An 18,238-nucleotide genomic window follows, 5' to 3' on the forward strand; every position below is an offset into this window, starting at 1 on the left:
CCTAACCCTCTGTCTGGACAGTGCTGATTGACCCTGTGCTGATCACATACACCCTCCCAAGAAAAAAACTAAAAAAAAAAAAAAAAAAACGCTTCAGCAATACACACCAAAATGAGCATGTGCAAAGTGACTCCTAAGACTCTGTTCTATCAGGAGATGGATTGGGGACAATGGAAAAAGAGGAGGATCAGAGAAGACGGGATCAAACAGCCTTTTTAGACAATGCTAGAGGATTAACCCCTTAGGCTCCACAGTGAGTATAACAAGCATGCTTTACTGCATATACAGACTGATTTTACTCCTGTGGGTTTAGTAACACTCTAAAAAGGAGAAGTACAGCTAAAGCTCATTTGGCTGTACCTTTCCTGTGGATCACAGGAGTGCAGTTTGTTCTGCAATCCTGTAACCAGACAGCGGGCTGACGCCACAGAGCCGGTCCAGGCTCCGGCAAGTCTCAACAATGGAGCCGGGATCTGCCCACATGCCTGGACCTGCACCCAGCTCTCAGCGAGCCGCCTGAGCCGGCCGCTCCCACCCTATCAACAGCCCAGCGCTCCAGTGAGGGCTGTAATGAGTGTAAGGGGGGGGGGGGGGGGAGAGAGCAGAAAGCTGTTAAAACCGAGCGATCGGCAGTGCTAGATCACTTGGTTCTCAGTGTTAGAGGCGCTGGGGGTCTGATGCTGCATCCACCTTGGTAAGAATGATTCTGAAAAAAAAACAAACAATAAAAACAAAAACATACATCTCTTTTAAAGAGGAAGTAAAGTCTCATCCTACAGGTGAGTAAGGCTTACCTGTAGGTGCTCTAAATATCTCCTAAACTTGCACCGTTCAGGAGATATTTACTATACACGCCGCAGTCGACATGATCGGTGCATACGCACTGAAGGAACGGCCCCAGGACCCGTGCCATGACCGGCGGCACCCACGCAAGATGTTGGCCGGGGGAGAGGAGTGCGGTTAGCACTGCAGGACATAGTTCTAAGGTTTCATAATGAGCCTTTTTTAATATCTTTTCCTATATACTGCAATTATTTGGCGCCCTCTGTCTTCTTTATATATTGCAGAGATCACTTCAGTCTCACTGAGGAGCTGCCACGGATATTTTTGGACCCATAGGACTTTTTAGTATAATTTTACACACCCAGAGCACATTCACATGCAAGGTTACGTTACAGCTCAGCTGTATCCCTACCTGCACCATTCTCGAGAATTCCTTGTGTATACAGTTGGGGTTTACTAACCTGCAGATGGTCACAACGACTCCAAGTAGTGTCACCATGCTCAGTACATGTTCCACAGCCAGCACGTCTTCATCATATACTGTGAGCGCAATCAGCACGGCCAGAACAGAGCCCGCCAGGAATCCCAGGTGTTTGGCAGCCACAGCCAGAAGCGGTGACAGGAAGCAGTTCATGTACTTGCTGGCGGGCTTGTACGCTCGGCTCAGCCTTGCCTGCAGCTGGTGGTCCAACTCATTAAAGTGGCGCAGGTAGCAGCGGCCATACAGAGACCAGCATCGGGCCCCGAGACTGCCAGGTTCCCGGCGAAGCACCTCTGTATAGCTGAAGAAGGCATAGAGGATCTGCCAGACCAATACAAGAGGGCAAAGCAACAGGTTGGCAAGCCCTATCCAAAGAATACGTTGGGACAGTTTCTCTGCCAGCTCCAGGCGTGATCCTGCACGCTTGTACTCAGGTTTTAGGCTCCACTCATTCTGGAACATGCAGCCGGGGCCCCAGAAGAAGATAAGCTGGAAGTTGTACTTGAGGCCCCGGGTATAGAAGATGGAGTCGCCCAGCAGGGGGACTCTATGCTGCAGAGGTAGCAGATTCTTATTAACCATGGCCACCATGTAGTTCTTGAAGCGTAGGATTCGATGGGAGACGTCCAACTCTGAAAGTTCCTTTTTATGAATGCAGATCTGATGCTCCTTCTGGATCTGAACAATCCTGCTCTGGACTTCCTCCCAAGTGTAATAGGGAAGGTCGGCCTGTGGAGAACAGGATTTTACGGTGAGATGGAGAATAAATTTAACGGTAGATGCATAGTGATTGTTCATTCAGCACATTTTTTGTATTATTACTACAGTGGTTTTCACTTTTTTACATGTTTGATTTCCCAGATTTATGGATCAACCACCAGCAATGAAAAAGTGGACCTGACCTCAAAAAATGAAGAAATGCATCTTATATGAAACATCTAAAAGTGGTAATTGTGCATAAGCGGCACCCTATCTACCCTATTGTCCTAAATACTTCCTGAAAAACAACAGTGCACTTTCTGTGCCTACAGCCTCATAGCTGTATATCTCAGATGCATAGCTAGAACCTTCAGGGCCCCAGATCAAGAAACCATTAAGGGCTCCCATGACCCCTGGCCAGGCCCCCACCCCCACAGTGGAAGAACACCAAATCCTGGTCGCAAGAGTAGAAATCATTAGCAAGACCTCATCTGGAATATGCAGTTCAGTTTTGGGCTTCAGTTCTCAAAAAGGATATCAGGGAACTGGAGAAAGTGCAGGGAAGGGCAACCAAACTGATAAGAGGCATGGAGGAGCTCAGATATGAGAAAGGATTAGAGGAACTCAATTTATTCACTCTTGAGAAGAGGAGATGAAGGGGGGATATGATCACCATGTATAAATTTATAAGTGGTCCATATAGTGAACTTGGTGTTGAGTTATTCACTTTACGGTCAACATAGAGGACATGGGGGCACGCTTTACGTCTAGAGGAAAAGAGACTTCATCTCCAAATACAGAAAGGTTTCTTCACAGTAAGAGCTGTGAAAATGTGGAATAGCATCCAGAGGTGGTTCTGGCCAGCTCAGTAGATTGCTTGAAGAAGGGTCTGGATTAATTCCTAAATGTACATAATATAACTGGGTACTTGACATTTATAGGTAAAGTTGATCCAGGGAAAATCCGACTGGCTCTCTGGGATCAGGAAGGAATTTTTCCCCTGCTGTAGCAATTTGGATCATGCTTTTCTGGGTTTTTTCGCCTTCCTGTGGATCAACTGTGGGTATAGGATTGGGTATATGAAATTGTATGATATTTTTTATTTTATTTATTTATTTTTTTATGGTTGAACTAGATGGACTTGTGTCTTTTTTCAACCTGACTAACTATGTAACTATGCAAGTGTGACCTTTGTGACCCTGGTAGTTCCACCACTGGTGTCAGTAATTTTTTTATTATTTTTTACAATATTATTTTCTTAATTTTTAGGGGCCCCGTAGGGGGTGGGCGGACGTTGGTGAGATATCAGGAGTCTAAACAGACATCTGATGTTTCACCCTTGATGCAGAGAAAGTAGATAAAGGACACAGCCCTCAATCTGCTTCTCTGCAGCCTCAGCTGCACAGGATGAATGGACAAGAATAGCATACGAATGAAGCATACAAAACAGTTTACTATGCCCCTGTTACGAATGAACATTGGTACAGATCACTGACTCTATTCATTAAGATAAGGAAGAGGCTGGTAAATTACACATTTACCGGCCTCTTCTCCACTCTCAATCCTGACAGATCCCCGCAGCAGCCGGAGGGAGAGGGGTGGGGGGAACCCAGCAGCGCTGCAGGGGATGAGGGGGGGCCGGGGGAGTTCACCAGAGCCTGATCACAGCAGGAGGTGGATAGGTGGGGCGGCAGGTATAGGAACCGACCCCCTCTATTTTCCTCCTGCAGTTGCTGAAAGGCCGAAGGAGAAAAATAGAGAGGATTGGTTCTATATGCTGCCTTTATTATCTGGTTTACTGGGGCCACGGGGGCCTCCTGGAGCATAGGGCCTGGTTGCAGTTGTGACCCCTGTAGGTACGCCCCTGGTATATCTGCAGCATGATATCATTTAGGCCACTGTTGCCTCTGGCTGCTAATCTGAGGCAATGTGGAGTGAGATTTAGTGATATCATTACTGTGCTGCTCATTGTTTTCTTGCTGGAGAGCAGGTTGTACCCAATGGCCTGCAGTGCAAGGATCTCCCTGCTTCTGCTTAATCCTTTGTGTGGGACTATGCTTCTTGCAGCTCTTCTGCTTCCTGATTATTCCCCCACCAGTCATCAGATCACCAGTCATCAGGGGGCAGCTCTGATACAAGGAAGCAAAGCCTTTCTCCAAGCATGGCACTGTAAGTCAGTAATGGGGAAGAGAATAGCTGCAGGGAGGCTACAGACAGTATTGGTGACTTGTTCTTTGCCCTGGGCCTTTTTGGGCACTATTTGCACAGTTCAGGTTCTCTTTAAAAGCTGCTGATATAAAATATCAGCCTCAAAGAAGTAATTTGTCAGCAAACTCTTAGATATGCATGTGAGGAGGAAAGTAAAGCATAACCATTGTGTAGCCCTAACTACCAAACCCACAGCTTGAGACTCAAGTCTCAAGCTGTGAGTGTGATGTTTTTTGTAATGGATTGCAGGAGAGACTCCAGAACCCTTCCACATTTATATGATCGCACTTGGTCCTTGCAGTCAAGGGTTTGGGTACATTTGAAGTTGTGAAGCAATGTAAAAGCACTTTGCAAGAAAAACTGTTTCAGAGATTGGAAAAGGAAATGTATATTGCAATATATGTAAAAAGAATATTGGCTGAAACGCACCATAGGAATGCGCAGAGCCTGCATGTAGAAGTTATAGATCTCCCAATAGCAGCAGATATTGTATATAAATTTAACAAGTCTGTGAATCCAGAAGACACCAGCAATCACCAGGAGACAAGTGAGGAACCAATTCTCTTGTATTCTGTGGAGATGATGAAGACAAAACAATGGTTAATCACTGGGAGTGAAAAGACAAATATGCTGACAATTTATTTTTATATACAGTATGTGAAATCTTTTCATAATTTTTGCATTCAGATAAGGCATTTGAGATTGCAACATATGTTTAGAAAGTGACCTATTCATTCAATACACTAGAATTTATTGTGTTATCTGTCATTTATATATTTTATGGAAGTAATTATAATCTATCTATCTCTATAGAGATAGATATATATCTATCGAGAGAGAGAGAGATAGATATATATCTATCGAGAGAGAGAGAGAGAGAGATAGATATATATCTATCGAGAGAGAGAGAGAGAGATAGATATATATCTATCTATCGAGAGAGAGAGAGATAGATATCGAGAGAGAGATAGATATATATCGAGATAGAGATCGAGAGAGAGAGAGAGAGAGAGAGAGAGAGAGAGAGAGAGAGAGAGAGAGAGAGAGAGAGAGAGAGAGAGAGAGAGAGAGAGAGAGAATTTCTATTTATTTTATCCAATATGATCATTACAAATCAAATTTATATATATATATATATATTTATATATATATATATATATATATATATATATATATATATATATATATATATATATATATATATATATATATATATATATATATATATATATATATATATATATATATATATATATATATATATATATATATATATATATATATATATATATATATTATATTTATTACAGGTACTTGTACTGCACACCATCAATTTACGCAGCACTTCACATTCATACATACACTATATTGCAGTATTGGGACTCCTGCCTTCACACGCACATGAACTTTAATGGCATCCCAGTCTTAGTCCGTAGGGTTCAATATTGAGGTGGCCCACCCTTTGCAGCTATAACAGCTTCACCTCTTCTGGGAAGGCCGTCCACAAGGTTTAGGAGTGTGTCTATGGGAATGTTTGACCATTCTTCCAGAAGTGCATTTGTGAGGTCAGGCACTGATGTTGGACGAGAAGGCCTGGCTCGCAGTCTCCACCTCTAATTCATGCCAAAGGTGTTCTATCAGGTTGGACCTTGCTTTGTGCACTGGTGCGCAGTCATGTTGGAACAGGAAGGGGCCATCCCCAAACTCTTCCCACAAAGTTGGGAGCATGAAATTGTCCAAAATGTCTTGGTATGCTGATGCCATAAGAGTTCCCTTCACTGGAACTAAGGGGCCAAGCCCAACCCCTGAAAAACAACCCCCACACCATAATCCCCCCTCCACCAAATGATTTGGACCAGTGCACAAAGCAAGGTCCATAAAGACATGGATGAGCGAGTTTGGGGTGGAGGAACTTGACTGGCCTGCACAGAATCCTGACCTCAACCTGATAGAACACCTTTGGGATGAATTAGAGTGGGAGAAAACCGGAGTACCCGAAGGAACCCACACAGGCACAGAGAGAACATGCAAATTCCAGGCAGGTAGTGCTGTGGCTCGATATATATATATATATATATATATATATATATATATATATATATATATATATATACACACATACATACACACACACACATATACATACATATATATACACATACATACATATATACACACACACACATACATACACACACATTTTTTTAATGTAATAAGTTACACATTCACCAGACTATTACTTGCAAGATGTTTTATATATTTAGGTAAGCGATTTTTTTTTTTTAAAGGCCTCCAATACTCTATATACCTAAATATCAATCACTATTACCAAATATAATTCTCAGAAAGAATTTACAATTTCGTACCTGATGTACTTTTATTAACTTTGTCAATCAAAATTGTGTATTTGTCTTTAAAGTATTTAAAAAAAAAAAAAAAAAAAGGGTATTCAGACATCTGTATTACAAAATAACTGTAATGTACAGTAAAACTTGTCTCTATTGTATTATAGCCCTGATGAAGGGGGATTTGTGAATGATTTATTTTACTATTATTATCTGTTCTCTGGCTTGCTTTTTTGACACATTTTACCCCTCTCATTTTGTTTTATTGTTTTCACCTATATAACAACTAACAAATGAATTGAATTGAAATGTCCTGTGATCAATAGGAGGAGGGGGCGAAGCTTTTATATTACATATTATGTGCTGTTTTTGTACATAAATGTTGTGTACAAGGCTGCCATGCCTGAAACGCGTTAACATCTGCTGTACGGATCTATTTTTTTATGGAGTATCAATACATTTGGAAAGATTCAAGACCACGTATGGAGTTGCGGATCATCTTCTATTAATTATCGTGTTGGCCACTGCTTATCCTGCACCCGATAGCTCAGGACTGGAAATGCGTTGGCTATCAACTTTTTCACAGACTCTTTTATCATAAAAATAATAAAACAAAAAAAATAAAAAAAAATTATCTGGACCATTCCTTATGGCTTGGCAATCTAATCATTTCTCTCCATACAAGAGGACAAATATGTAAAAACAACCCTTGGTTCATTAAAGCATTCCTTCAGAGATCCTGAAATTATTCTCCAGTTCATCCAGAGATTAACAGGTAATGTAAATTGCCTTTTACTATGCAGCCGCATATTACAGCAGTGATGGAGGATCACAAAAGGATTTGTATGATCTTACATGCTTTTTGGTCAGCTTTTTAGATGTTTGGTTGGGATTACCCTTTAAATGTCATTCATTTAAAAAGATTGTTGTTAAAGGACAGTTTACAAAACCGGTTTATACTTGCCCGCTCAGTCCAATGGAGTGGAGCAGCCCAATCCTCCTCTTCGGGGGTCCCCCCTCAGCATGCCTGACTCCTCCTTTTCTCAGTGTGCCACCATAGGAAGCCACTTTCTATGGTGGCACACTTGCGGGGGCTCGATCCTGAGCCGAGCTGCCTGCATCCATAGACACAGACAGAGCGGCTCATCCCGCCTTCCACTCCCTCGTCACTGGATTTGACTGACGGCAGTGGGAGCCAATGGCTCCTGCTGCCTCAGGAAAGCCTGTGAGAATGGGAAGAGAAGAGAAAGCCACTACAGTATAATGGGGGGGGGGGGGAGGAGGAGTGAGGGGCCATACTGCACCCTAATATTTTTTTTATCGTAACGCAAGGACTGCAATAAGTTAAAAAATGTTTAAGCTTTAGAACCACATTTGACCACTTAAGGACCGAGCCTCTTTTTGAGATTTGTTGTTTACAAGTTAAAAACAGTTTTTTTTTACTAGAAAATTACTTAGAATCCCCAAACATTATACATTTTTTTTCTAACACCCTAGAGAATAAAATGGCGGTCGTAATGCTTTCTGTCACATCGTATTTGCGCAGCGGTCTTACAAGCGCACTTTTTTTTGGAAAAAATACACTTTTTTGAATTAAAAATAATACAACAGTAAAGTTAGCCCAATTTTTTTTTATATTGTGAGAGATAATGTTACGCCGAGTAAACTGATACCCAACATGACACGCTTCAAAATTGCGCCCGCTCGTGGAATGGCGACAAACTTTTACCCTTAAAAATATCCATAGGCGACTGTTAAAAAAATTCTACAGGTTGCATGTTTCGAGTTACAGAGGAAGTCTAGGGCTAGAATTATTGCTCTCGCTCTAACGATCGCAGTGATTCCTCGCATGTGTGGTTTGAACACCGTTTTCATATGCGGGCGCTACTCATGTATGCATTTGCTTCTGCTTGCGAGCTCGGCGGGACGGGGCGCATTTAACATTTTTTTTTTCCTATTTATTTTACATTTTATTTTTACACTGTTTTTAAAAAAAAAAAAAAAATTAAAAAATTCTGTCACTTTTATTCCTATTACTAGAAAAAAAGCATGAGATGGCCCTTTAAGAGCTACAGGCAGAAGTGACGTTTTGAAGTCGCTTCCGCTATGCAATGTTATGGAGACGGGTGGAGGCCATCTTCCCCTCACTCGTCTCCATGCCCAGCAAGGGTGAAGATCAGACGGCTTCGGTAAGAGACCACTCTCATCAGAAACCGGATCGCTGGCCGAAGAAGAGGATACTGGGGTTTTGGCAGCTAGCTGCTGCCATACCAAGGATATTCTGCTTAACCACTTCAATACCGGGCACTTAGACACCTTCCCGCCCAGACCAATTTTCAGCTTTCAGCGCTGTCGCAATTTGAATGACAATTGCGCGGTCATACTACACTGTACCCAAACAAATTTTTTATCATTTTGTTCCCACAAATAGAGCTTTCTTTTGGTGGTATTTGATCACCTCTGCGGTTTTTATTTTTTGCGCAACAAATAAAAAAAGACCGAAAATTTTGAAAAAAAACAAGTTTTTCTTTGTTTCTATTAACATTTTTTTGTAAATAAGTACGTTTTCTTCTTCAATGACGGGCACTGATATGGCTGCACTGACGGGCACTGACTGGCACTGATACAGCGGCACTGATGGGCACCGATGAGGTGGCACCAATGAGGTGGCACTGATGAGGTGGCACTGACGGGCACTGATGATGGGCACTGATAGGCGGCACTGATGGGCACTGATAGGCGGCACTGATAGGTGGCACTGGTAAGCGGCACTGATGGGCACTCATAGGTGGCACAGATGGGCACTTATAGGCGGCACTGATGGGCACTCATAGGTGGCATTGATGGGCACTCATAGGTGGCATTGATGGTTACTTATGGGTGGCACTGATAGTTGGCACAGATGGGCATGGATGGGCACTGATAGATGGGCACTGATGGGCACGGATGGGCACTGACAGGTGGCATGAATGGACACTGATGGGTGGCACTGACGGCACTGGTTGTTTGCAGTGATGCCCCTAAGGGTGGCATTGTTGGGCATCACTGCAACATAATGGTGCCAATCAGTGCCCATTTGTGGGCACTGACTGGGCACACTGGGCACATGTGGATGGCCATGGGGTACATACCTGGCCATCCACACGTTGCCCCTTCCCTGGTGGTCCTAGTGGCGATCCCTGGTGGTCCAGTGTGGTGATCTGAGGGGGGGCTGCGCTGATAAACAATCAGCACAGACCCCCCCTGCCAGGAGAGCCGCCGATCGGCTCTCCTCTAATCGCGTCTGTCAGACGCGAGTGAGGAAGAGCTGATCAACGGCTCTTCCTATTGACAGCGTGATCAGCCGTGATTGGACACGGCTGATCACGTGGTAAAGAGCCTCCGCCGGAGGCTTTTTACCAAGATCAGTGTAGCGGTGTGTCAGACTGACACACCGCTCCACCGATCGCCGCGATGCGCGCCCCCGGGGGCGCGCTGCGGCATGTTATCCTGCTGGACGTCATATGACGTCCAGTCAGGATAACACAACCACTTCCCGGACGTCAATCCGCTATAGGGCGGGCGGGAAGTGGTTAAGGACGTATATATATCGGCGTGCGGCGGTCCGGAAGTGGTTAAACAATATTCAATGCTGCACTGAAACGATCTGTGAACTCCTATAACAGATAAACATATTAGGTGCAAGAGGACTTGCAAGCTAGGCAGGTTTTCTGAACTAATCTTCTCTATAAATGTGCTGAACATACTTTTTATATAAAAACCCAGCAATCAGGCCATAGCGTTGCAATAAAGTGTTCCCATAAACCAGAGATATGCAATTAGCGGACCTCCAGCTGTTGCAGAACTACAAGTCCCATGAGGCATAGCAAGACTCTGACAGCCACAAGCATGACACCCAGAGGCAGAGGCATGATGGGACTTGTAGTTTTGCAACAGCTGGAGGACCACTAATTGCATATCCCGGCCATAAACCATGATGGATGGTCAGTCCAAAGATTAGAGCGCATGTGTCTGGGATTGTCCGCATTCTCAATAGATCAGCCTGGCTTATCAGCATCTACTTTACAGGAGAGAAGGTCAGGGTTGCAAGACTCCATATGCCAGGAATTAGTTTCATCTGTATTTAAGATTTATATTGAGAAGGGCAGGGGGAGGCCCAATATCACCCTATATACCAGCAGTACATTTATTCTTTATATTTGCATAGCAAAAAGATACCGGTCTCTGCAGACTCCAGGTGGTAGGACGGCGTCAGGCAACGTCACTTTGTTGTTTTCGCTCTGGCTGTGGTTTACCATCTTGTTTGCGAAGAGAATATCGTAATCAACACAGCTCACCAGGAAGGTTGTGAAACTAACCACAAAGATGAACTGCCTGCATGAGTCAAGAAGAGAATGTAAATAGATTAGGAACACGAGGATGGGTACAGCTCATCAATGAAAAGCATGCTACCACTAAAGTTCCCAAAAGTAGTAAGAAAACAAAAAGTGACATTTCTCTCGCACAGGGGAAGGGCAGAGATCCTAATGGCCACAATACAGGACAAAATGATGTCCATGTCAAAACAAAAAAGAAGTAAAAAGAACTAAAACATACAGTATTTCTATTAGGATGAACTGAGAACCAAGACGGCAGAGGTGACAGGGGGATTGATCTACTAAACCTGGAGAATGCAAAATCTGGTGCAGCCCTACATAGGAACCAATTAGCTTCCAGTTTTTTTTTTTTGTTTGTCAAAGCTTAATAGTAGAACAAGCTGAAATTTAGAAGCCGATTGGCTACCAGGCACATCTGCACCAGATTTTGCACTCTCCAGCTTAAGCCTAGGTTCACATGAGAGATCAAATCGCATGACAAGACGCCGCCTATTGGAGGCAATGGCACTGTTCCAATTGGTGCGACAACAATTTTGCGGCTCCACTGATTTGCAAAAGTAGTTCCTGCACTACTTTTGCAGATTTCAAGTGCGACTTCAATAGACATCTGTGCATGAAGCCACACAGATGTCTATCAAGTAGCACCTGAAATTGCGCTGACCTTGCTACTTTGAAATCGTGCTTTTTCACTTGACTTCAAAGTAGCATCAATGTGAACCAGGGCTAAGGCTGGGTTCACACTGGTACGACAAACGCTCCGACTTTGGGAGCACACGTCGAATGACATGTATAAATCAATGGTTCCCTACGAGAGCCGTCTTAATTGGTCCGACACAAGTCGATCCGACTTTGAAAAAGGTTCATGCACGACTTTGGTGGTCTTACTTCAGCCTATTCAACATAACTGAAGTCGGATGAAAAGTCGGATCATCATCTTAACTGATCCGACTTTGGCATGCAACTTATGCTCTGGGGATCTTCAAGGGGAACTCCACGCCAAAATTAAAAAAACACAGTGTAGAGTTCCCCCCCCAATTCCATACCAGGCCCTTTGGGTCCGATATGGATCTTGAGGGGAAACCCCAAGCCAAAATGTAAAAAAAAAAAAAAATTCGAAGGAATTGATTCTAAGGGGAACCCCCCCCCCCCCTCCCATGCCAAAAAAAAAAAAAAAGGGCGTGGGGTTTCCCCCAAAATCCATACCAGTCCCTTAACCGAGCATGCAGCCTGGCAGGTCAGGAAAGGGAAGGACGTGGACCATACCAGGACACATGGCCTCAACATGGGGGGGGGTGCAATTAAAAGTATTATACCGCTCCAGGTAGCAGTCCAGAAACGTCACCTTCCCTGCACTAGACGGGTGCTGTCTCTGTAAGCAAGATACCAGCAAACAAAGAAATCCGGATAGCCGCACACGCTGTCAATCAGAACAAAGGATGAGCTCCAGCGTTTTCGCACACCCCACGTGCAGAGCCCGCCAGGAAGTTCGCACCGTGCTGCGCTAATCACAGGCAGTGAGACATTTCCCAATCTCTGCAGCCGCGCATTGGGACAATGTCTCACTGCCTGTGATTAGCGCAGCGCAGTGCCGACTTCCTGGCGGGCTCTGCACGTGGGCTGTGCGAACACGCCGGAGCTCATCCTTAATCAGAACCTGTAACGCGGGACCTTCTGCGCTGCAGCTGCCCCCAGGGCCCCCCCTTTTTCTTACCTGAGCCTGTTCGTTCCAGCGATGTGCACAAGCTCAGTGACTCCAGTCGCTGTCTCCTTCCTCATTGGATAGATTGATGGCAGCAGGAGCCATTGGCTCCCGCTGCTGTCAATCAAATCCAGTGACATGGGAGCAAGGGGGCAGGGCCAAGTCCCGCTGTCTATGTCAATAGACACAGCAGCAGGACTCGCAAGCCAGCACGGGTGTCCCCAGGGAAAAGAGCTTTCCGTGGGGGCACCCGATGAAAAGGAGGGGCCTGGAGCGCCGGTGGGGGAACCCAGAAGAGGAGGCTCGGGGCTGCTCTGTGCAAAACTATTGCACAGAGCAGGTAAATATAACATGTTTGTTATTTTTATAAAAAAAGAAAGAAGGAAGGCTGGCTTACAACCACTTTAAGGGTGGGCAGCTAGAATGAAAAAAAAAAACACCTGACTGATTTGTATCGATAACACCTATGCTTTCCGTGCTCTTTGTTTTTTAATACACAAAATAAAACAGGAATGGCATGGGAAGTACAACAGAACACAAATAAAAAGATGGAAAGAGAGACAAACTTACAGTAACTCAAAGATCTCTCCAATCAGCATGCAGGTAAATCCATTCTTCTGGTGCAGGTTGTACACCTGGAAGGCCTGGGTTAAGGATCATATTATGTGTAATATACAGTATAGGGGGCTTGCGGTGAGTAATGTTCTCCCAGCATCTCTGTAGGCCTTAGTACATAAGAGAATGCTGTTGCTCATTCTAAGAACACCAAATGCCAGCCAGTAAAGGATTCCCTGAAACAATGAAAGCAACAGGTGTGCACTGCTAAAGGTTTTGCATTATTTCCAACACTGGATATTTGGGAGCTGCAATCTCATTATATGTGTCTATTTCTTGCAGAGTGTGTAAAATGGACTATACAGCATATTTACCTCTACCCCACCTGACACAGTTCCACGAAACATTTAATAAAGCATATTAATAAGTATACAGTATAATAAAATATCCCAAAAATTGGGTCCATGTAGCTCTTTGCTCAACTGCAGGATTACTGTACACTTTGGATGCACGGGTAACATATTAAGCCTAAAAGTCCACGCCAAATTTTGCCTATTTCTAAGGACTCATTAAAGTGATACTAAACACACACTGCTTCAGTTACATTATCTCTTCTCTTTCTGTATGTTGATGATATCATAATTTTAAGTAAAAAAAAAAAAGAAAAAAAGAAAAATCCTTTAATTAAAAAGTATCTTTTTTTACTAAAATGGATATACAGCGGTCACATATGCCAGAGGTTTCCCAGGGAAACATAAGCAAGAGAAGCTTCTAGTCCTCTGCTGCTGGTCATGTGTTCAAAATGAAAAAAAAAAAACAGCCTTTGGGATGCCGAGTAAAAAAAACAAAAATGATCATCAATAATCTGTTTTAAATCATCATACAAATACATATATGAAATGAATCTTAATTATTTTTGGCAATACCATGGTGTGGGTGGATTTACGCCAGTCACAGGTTGCATCACGCCCATCTAGCCTGAGTCTTAGAATAACAGGGAGGTGAAGCCTTCATCGATCTACATGTTATATCCTGCCCCCCATTGTGTCTAGCTGGTTAGTGGGCATGGAGAAGGAGGGAGGGGGTGGGCTGTCATTTACCACAGTGTGTACACCCACATGTGTGTCTCTATAGTCAAATGGGCTGCAAAGATGTGCTAAGGTTAGGGAAGAAAATACACTGAAAAGTGAGCATGTGTAAAGCTGCCAACACTGCACTGCAAAATCCCCTACTGCACTGGGGACATGGACAGGAGGATCAACCAGGTTTTTTGCAGAAGAAAGAAAATGAAGCCCATAGTGACTCAGTGAGTATGAACAGTGTGTAATACACCATTTACTGATAGTTCATGATGTGGTTTTAAAGTGGTTCTAAAGCCTTAAGGTTTTTCACCTTACTGCATTCCATGCAGTAAGGTGAAAAACCTTCTTTGCTGCAGCTCCTCCCCAGCCTCCTCCTCCCTCCCCATCTTTCCTACCTGAGCCTGATCTGATCCAGAGATGTGCACAAGAGCAGCTGCTCTCATTGGGCAGATTGATAGCAGCGGGAGTCAATCAAATGCTGTGACACGGGAGCAGGGGGCGGGGCTGATCCGCTCGCTCTGTGTCAATAGACGCAGATGGGGCAGCTTGGGAGCGAGCGTGCACAGTGGCATCTACCAAAGAGGAGGGGCCTGGAGCGCCACAGAAGAAGAGGATTGGGGCTGCTCTGTGCAAAAGCATTGTACAAAGCAGGTAAGTATAGACATGTTTGTTATGTTAATAAAAAAAAAAAAAAAAAAAATATGAAGGTTTTTTTTAACACTTTAATGACACTTTAAAGGATACTCGAGAGAAGAAGAGATCCAGGTTCTCAATATGGTTCCATGGTGCTGGAAAGGAGAAATCAGATTAGACAAAGACCTTATATTACATTCATCCATAATGAACAACAGATAAAGAACACTCACATTTACTGCCCTCGGGAACATGCACCAGCAGGTCATCCTCCCCCATCGGCGAGTCTGTGTACGAGGCCTCCAGCCTCTGGTATGGCGTGTCAAACACCGCCATGACTTTTCCTCTTTACATTCAGGTCTCAGCATTCAGAAATGTGGCAGTACAAGAAATCTGGGAGAAGAAGAAAAGGTCACATTAGTTTGTGAACTTTGCCAACCTGAGACTTTTAGCATGGAATAGTACCATTGTTGCTTGAGTAGACCATGCCAACCTGTGCCACCTAAAGCCCTCTCTTTGCTGGAAACATGATGTTCAGGGAACACCTAATCTTCAGCTACTGATTCTGCTGGCCTGAGATTCTCAGCTCCATCTATGAAAATCTCTAAGCAGTTTCAATATTCAACTCCCGTATGAAGTCTAATTTTGCACAATTAAAATAAAATGATTCAGGCATCTGCCAAACACACAACATCTACAGCAATGGTCTCCAATCTGCAGCCCTTTGCTTTCTTTTATCCGGCCCTTGGGGCACCATTTCATCCACCGAATCCAACAATGGGGCACAATTCCCCCTCCCCCACTGAAGGCCACAATTACTCCCAATGACACCAACGATGGGGCATAATTCCTCTCAATGACACCTACAACTGGGCCTACAGATCCCAATGAAGGGTCAAAATTCCTCCTCCCAATGACACACAATTCCTCTCAATGACACCTACAATTGGGCCTACTGATCCCAATGAAGGGGCCCAATTCCTCCTCCCAATGACACCAACAATGGGGCATAATTCCTCTCAATGACACCTACAACTGGGCCTACTGATCCCAATAAAGGGGCCCAATTCCTCCTCCCAATGACACCAACAATGGGGCACAATTCCTCTCAATGACACCTACAATTGGGCCCAATGACACTAATAATAGGGCACAATTCCTCCCACTGACACCAAAGATGAGGCATTATTTTTTCCCCACTGACATTGAGACATTTTCTACTCCCTATGGCCACAGTCTGGCGGCCCCCCTAAAGTCTGAAGGACAGTAAACTGTCCCCTTGTTTAGAAAGTTTGGAGACCCCTGATCCACAGAATACATTACATGTAGAGGGACAGAGAATTTGCCAGCAGTGAATGAGAGATTTCCCTCACTTCCTGCCACAGTGACAACAATTTCACCAGGCAGGTGGTCAGGGAAAACAGAAACCCTTATATGCTTTTTTATTGTTGCCGGTGTCCCTGTTGCCCGTTCCAAATTTTCCCTTCACTTTCTGCTGAAGCTGCTGTCACTGTTATGCCCCGTATACACGGTCGGACTTTGTTCGGACATTCCGACAACAAAATCCTAGGATTTCTTCCGACGGATGTTGGCTCAAACTTGTCTTGCATACACACGGTCACACAAAGTTGTCGGAAAATCCGATCATTCTGAACGCGGTGACGTAAAACACGTACGTCGGGACTATAAACGGGGCAGTGGCCAATAGCTTTGAGCTCTTTATTTATTCTGAGCATGCGTGGCACTTTGTCCGTCGGATTTGTGTACACACGATCGGAATTTCCGACAACGGATTTTGTTGTCGGAAAACTTTATAGCCTGCTCTCAAACTTTGTGTGTCGGAAAATCCGATGGAAAATGTGTGATGGAGCCTACACACGATCGGAATTTCGGACAACAAGGTCCTATCACACATTTTCCATCGGAAAATCCGACCGTGTGTACAGGGCATAACAGTCAGTAAAAGGGTAATCTCTCTAATAGGTCCCAATTGGGGCTTCCACACTTCATCCACAGCAGTAATAAAGGCCGGAACTGCACTGTTGCATTTGACATTTGCAATTAGTCTTGTTAAACCTCATCAGTGTATGATTTCACATTTTGCCCAGAGATGACCTTTTGTTCATTATACAATACAATATACCAGTGGTCTCCAAACTGCAGCCCCTGGGGCCAGATGTGGCCCTTGGGACACTATTCCTCCCACTGATACAATGCATAATTCCTACTGCGGACCTCAACAATAGGGTACGATTCCTACCACTGACCCCAACAATGGGTCACTATTCTTCCTACTGACACCAATGATGGGGCTCTATTCCTCCCACTGACACCAACTGCAGGGCTCTATTCTTCCCACTGACATTTATGATGGGGGACTTCTTATCACAAAAACTGACAACACTAGGCAGGAGAGCACAGTGGTCAGCTTTTTTTGGTTGTGCTGGGAATCTAACCTGCTCTCATCCAATGATCAGACTTGTGCTGACACCTCTCCCCCCCCTGCACAGACAGACATTCACTAGGAAGACTAGTGTGCTGCTGTTTCTCCCCTCCAGCTCTTATGCAACTGAGAACAGAGGGAATGCGATCATTTATAAAAATTAAAAAAAAAGAGGAAATAAGGTATTTATTATGTTGTTTTTTTTTATATCTATACCCAAATGTTTTGTCTTTAAACATTTGGGTATATAACAGTTTACATAAACGTTATGGTTACTAGAGCACTGTGTATCAAAAACAATTGCAATTTAAAGAGGAGTTCCACCCAGGGGGTCCATTAAAAAAAAAAAAAAAAAATTTAAAAGTCAGCAGCTACAAATACTGCAGCTGCTGACTTTTAATTGGACACTTACCTGTCCCAGGGTCCCCCCCCTCCGCTCATCGGCGCCGGCATTTCAACTGTGGGCGCCGGGCTGTGGCTTCACAGCCTGGCACCCACTGCGCATGCGTGAGCGGCACCGCGCACCGTGATTGGCCGCTCAATCACCTGGGACCTGTAATGGGTCCCAGATGATTGACAGGAGGGAGGGAGCAGAGCTGAGCCCTTCCTGTGCCGAGGGGGAAGTGATGTCACCAGTCCAGGCAAAGGAAGAGGCAGACTACGAGGGACCACCTAGCAACAGGCATTTAGAGGTAAGTAAAAAAATAAATAAATAAATAATATCCAAATTTTTTTTGTTTTTAGAATTTTTCAGGTATTTTTGTTTTTTGGGTGGAACCCCACTTTAAAAAAAAAAAAAAAAGTTTATTTTTGCATTTTGTTATCCTTTGTTGCATCTCAGGGCTGATGATCTCCTGCAGCCTCTTTGCAAAAACTTCCTGCCTACATGCACTAAAGTGATGGCTGCATGGCATTTCTCAGGATGGGTTTCCTG

At 44.1% G+C, this 18,238-nt stretch overlaps 1 protein-coding gene across 1 annotated transcript in view; it reads right to left on the minus strand.

The window, feature by feature from the left end:
• The window catches only part of ATG9A (autophagy related 9A), an 83,261-nt gene that overhangs the window by 35,438 nt on the left and 29,585 nt on the right, over positions 1-18,238 (minus strand). Inside the window, exons 4-9 of the mRNA XM_073634361.1 lie at positions 15,095-15,254; positions 14,973-15,016; positions 13,162-13,226; positions 10,735-10,890; positions 4,601-4,742; positions 1,245-1,993 (exon numbers count right to left, since the gene is read on the minus strand). Of these exons, the coding sequence (XP_073490462.1) occupies positions 1,245-1,993; positions 4,601-4,742; positions 10,735-10,890; positions 13,162-13,226; positions 14,973-15,016; positions 15,095-15,197 (1,259 nt within the window). The 5' untranslated portion in view covers positions 15,198-15,254. The remainder of the gene's footprint in view (positions 1-1,244; positions 1,994-4,600; positions 4,743-10,734; positions 10,891-13,161; positions 13,227-14,972; positions 15,017-15,094; positions 15,255-18,238) is intronic.

This window comes from Aquarana catesbeiana, linkage group LG06, assembly GCF_042186555.1.
Source record: "Aquarana catesbeiana isolate 2022-GZ linkage group LG06, ASM4218655v1, whole genome shotgun sequence".
Classification (NCBI taxonomy): domain Eukaryota; kingdom Metazoa; phylum Chordata; class Amphibia; order Anura; family Ranidae; genus Aquarana; species Aquarana catesbeiana.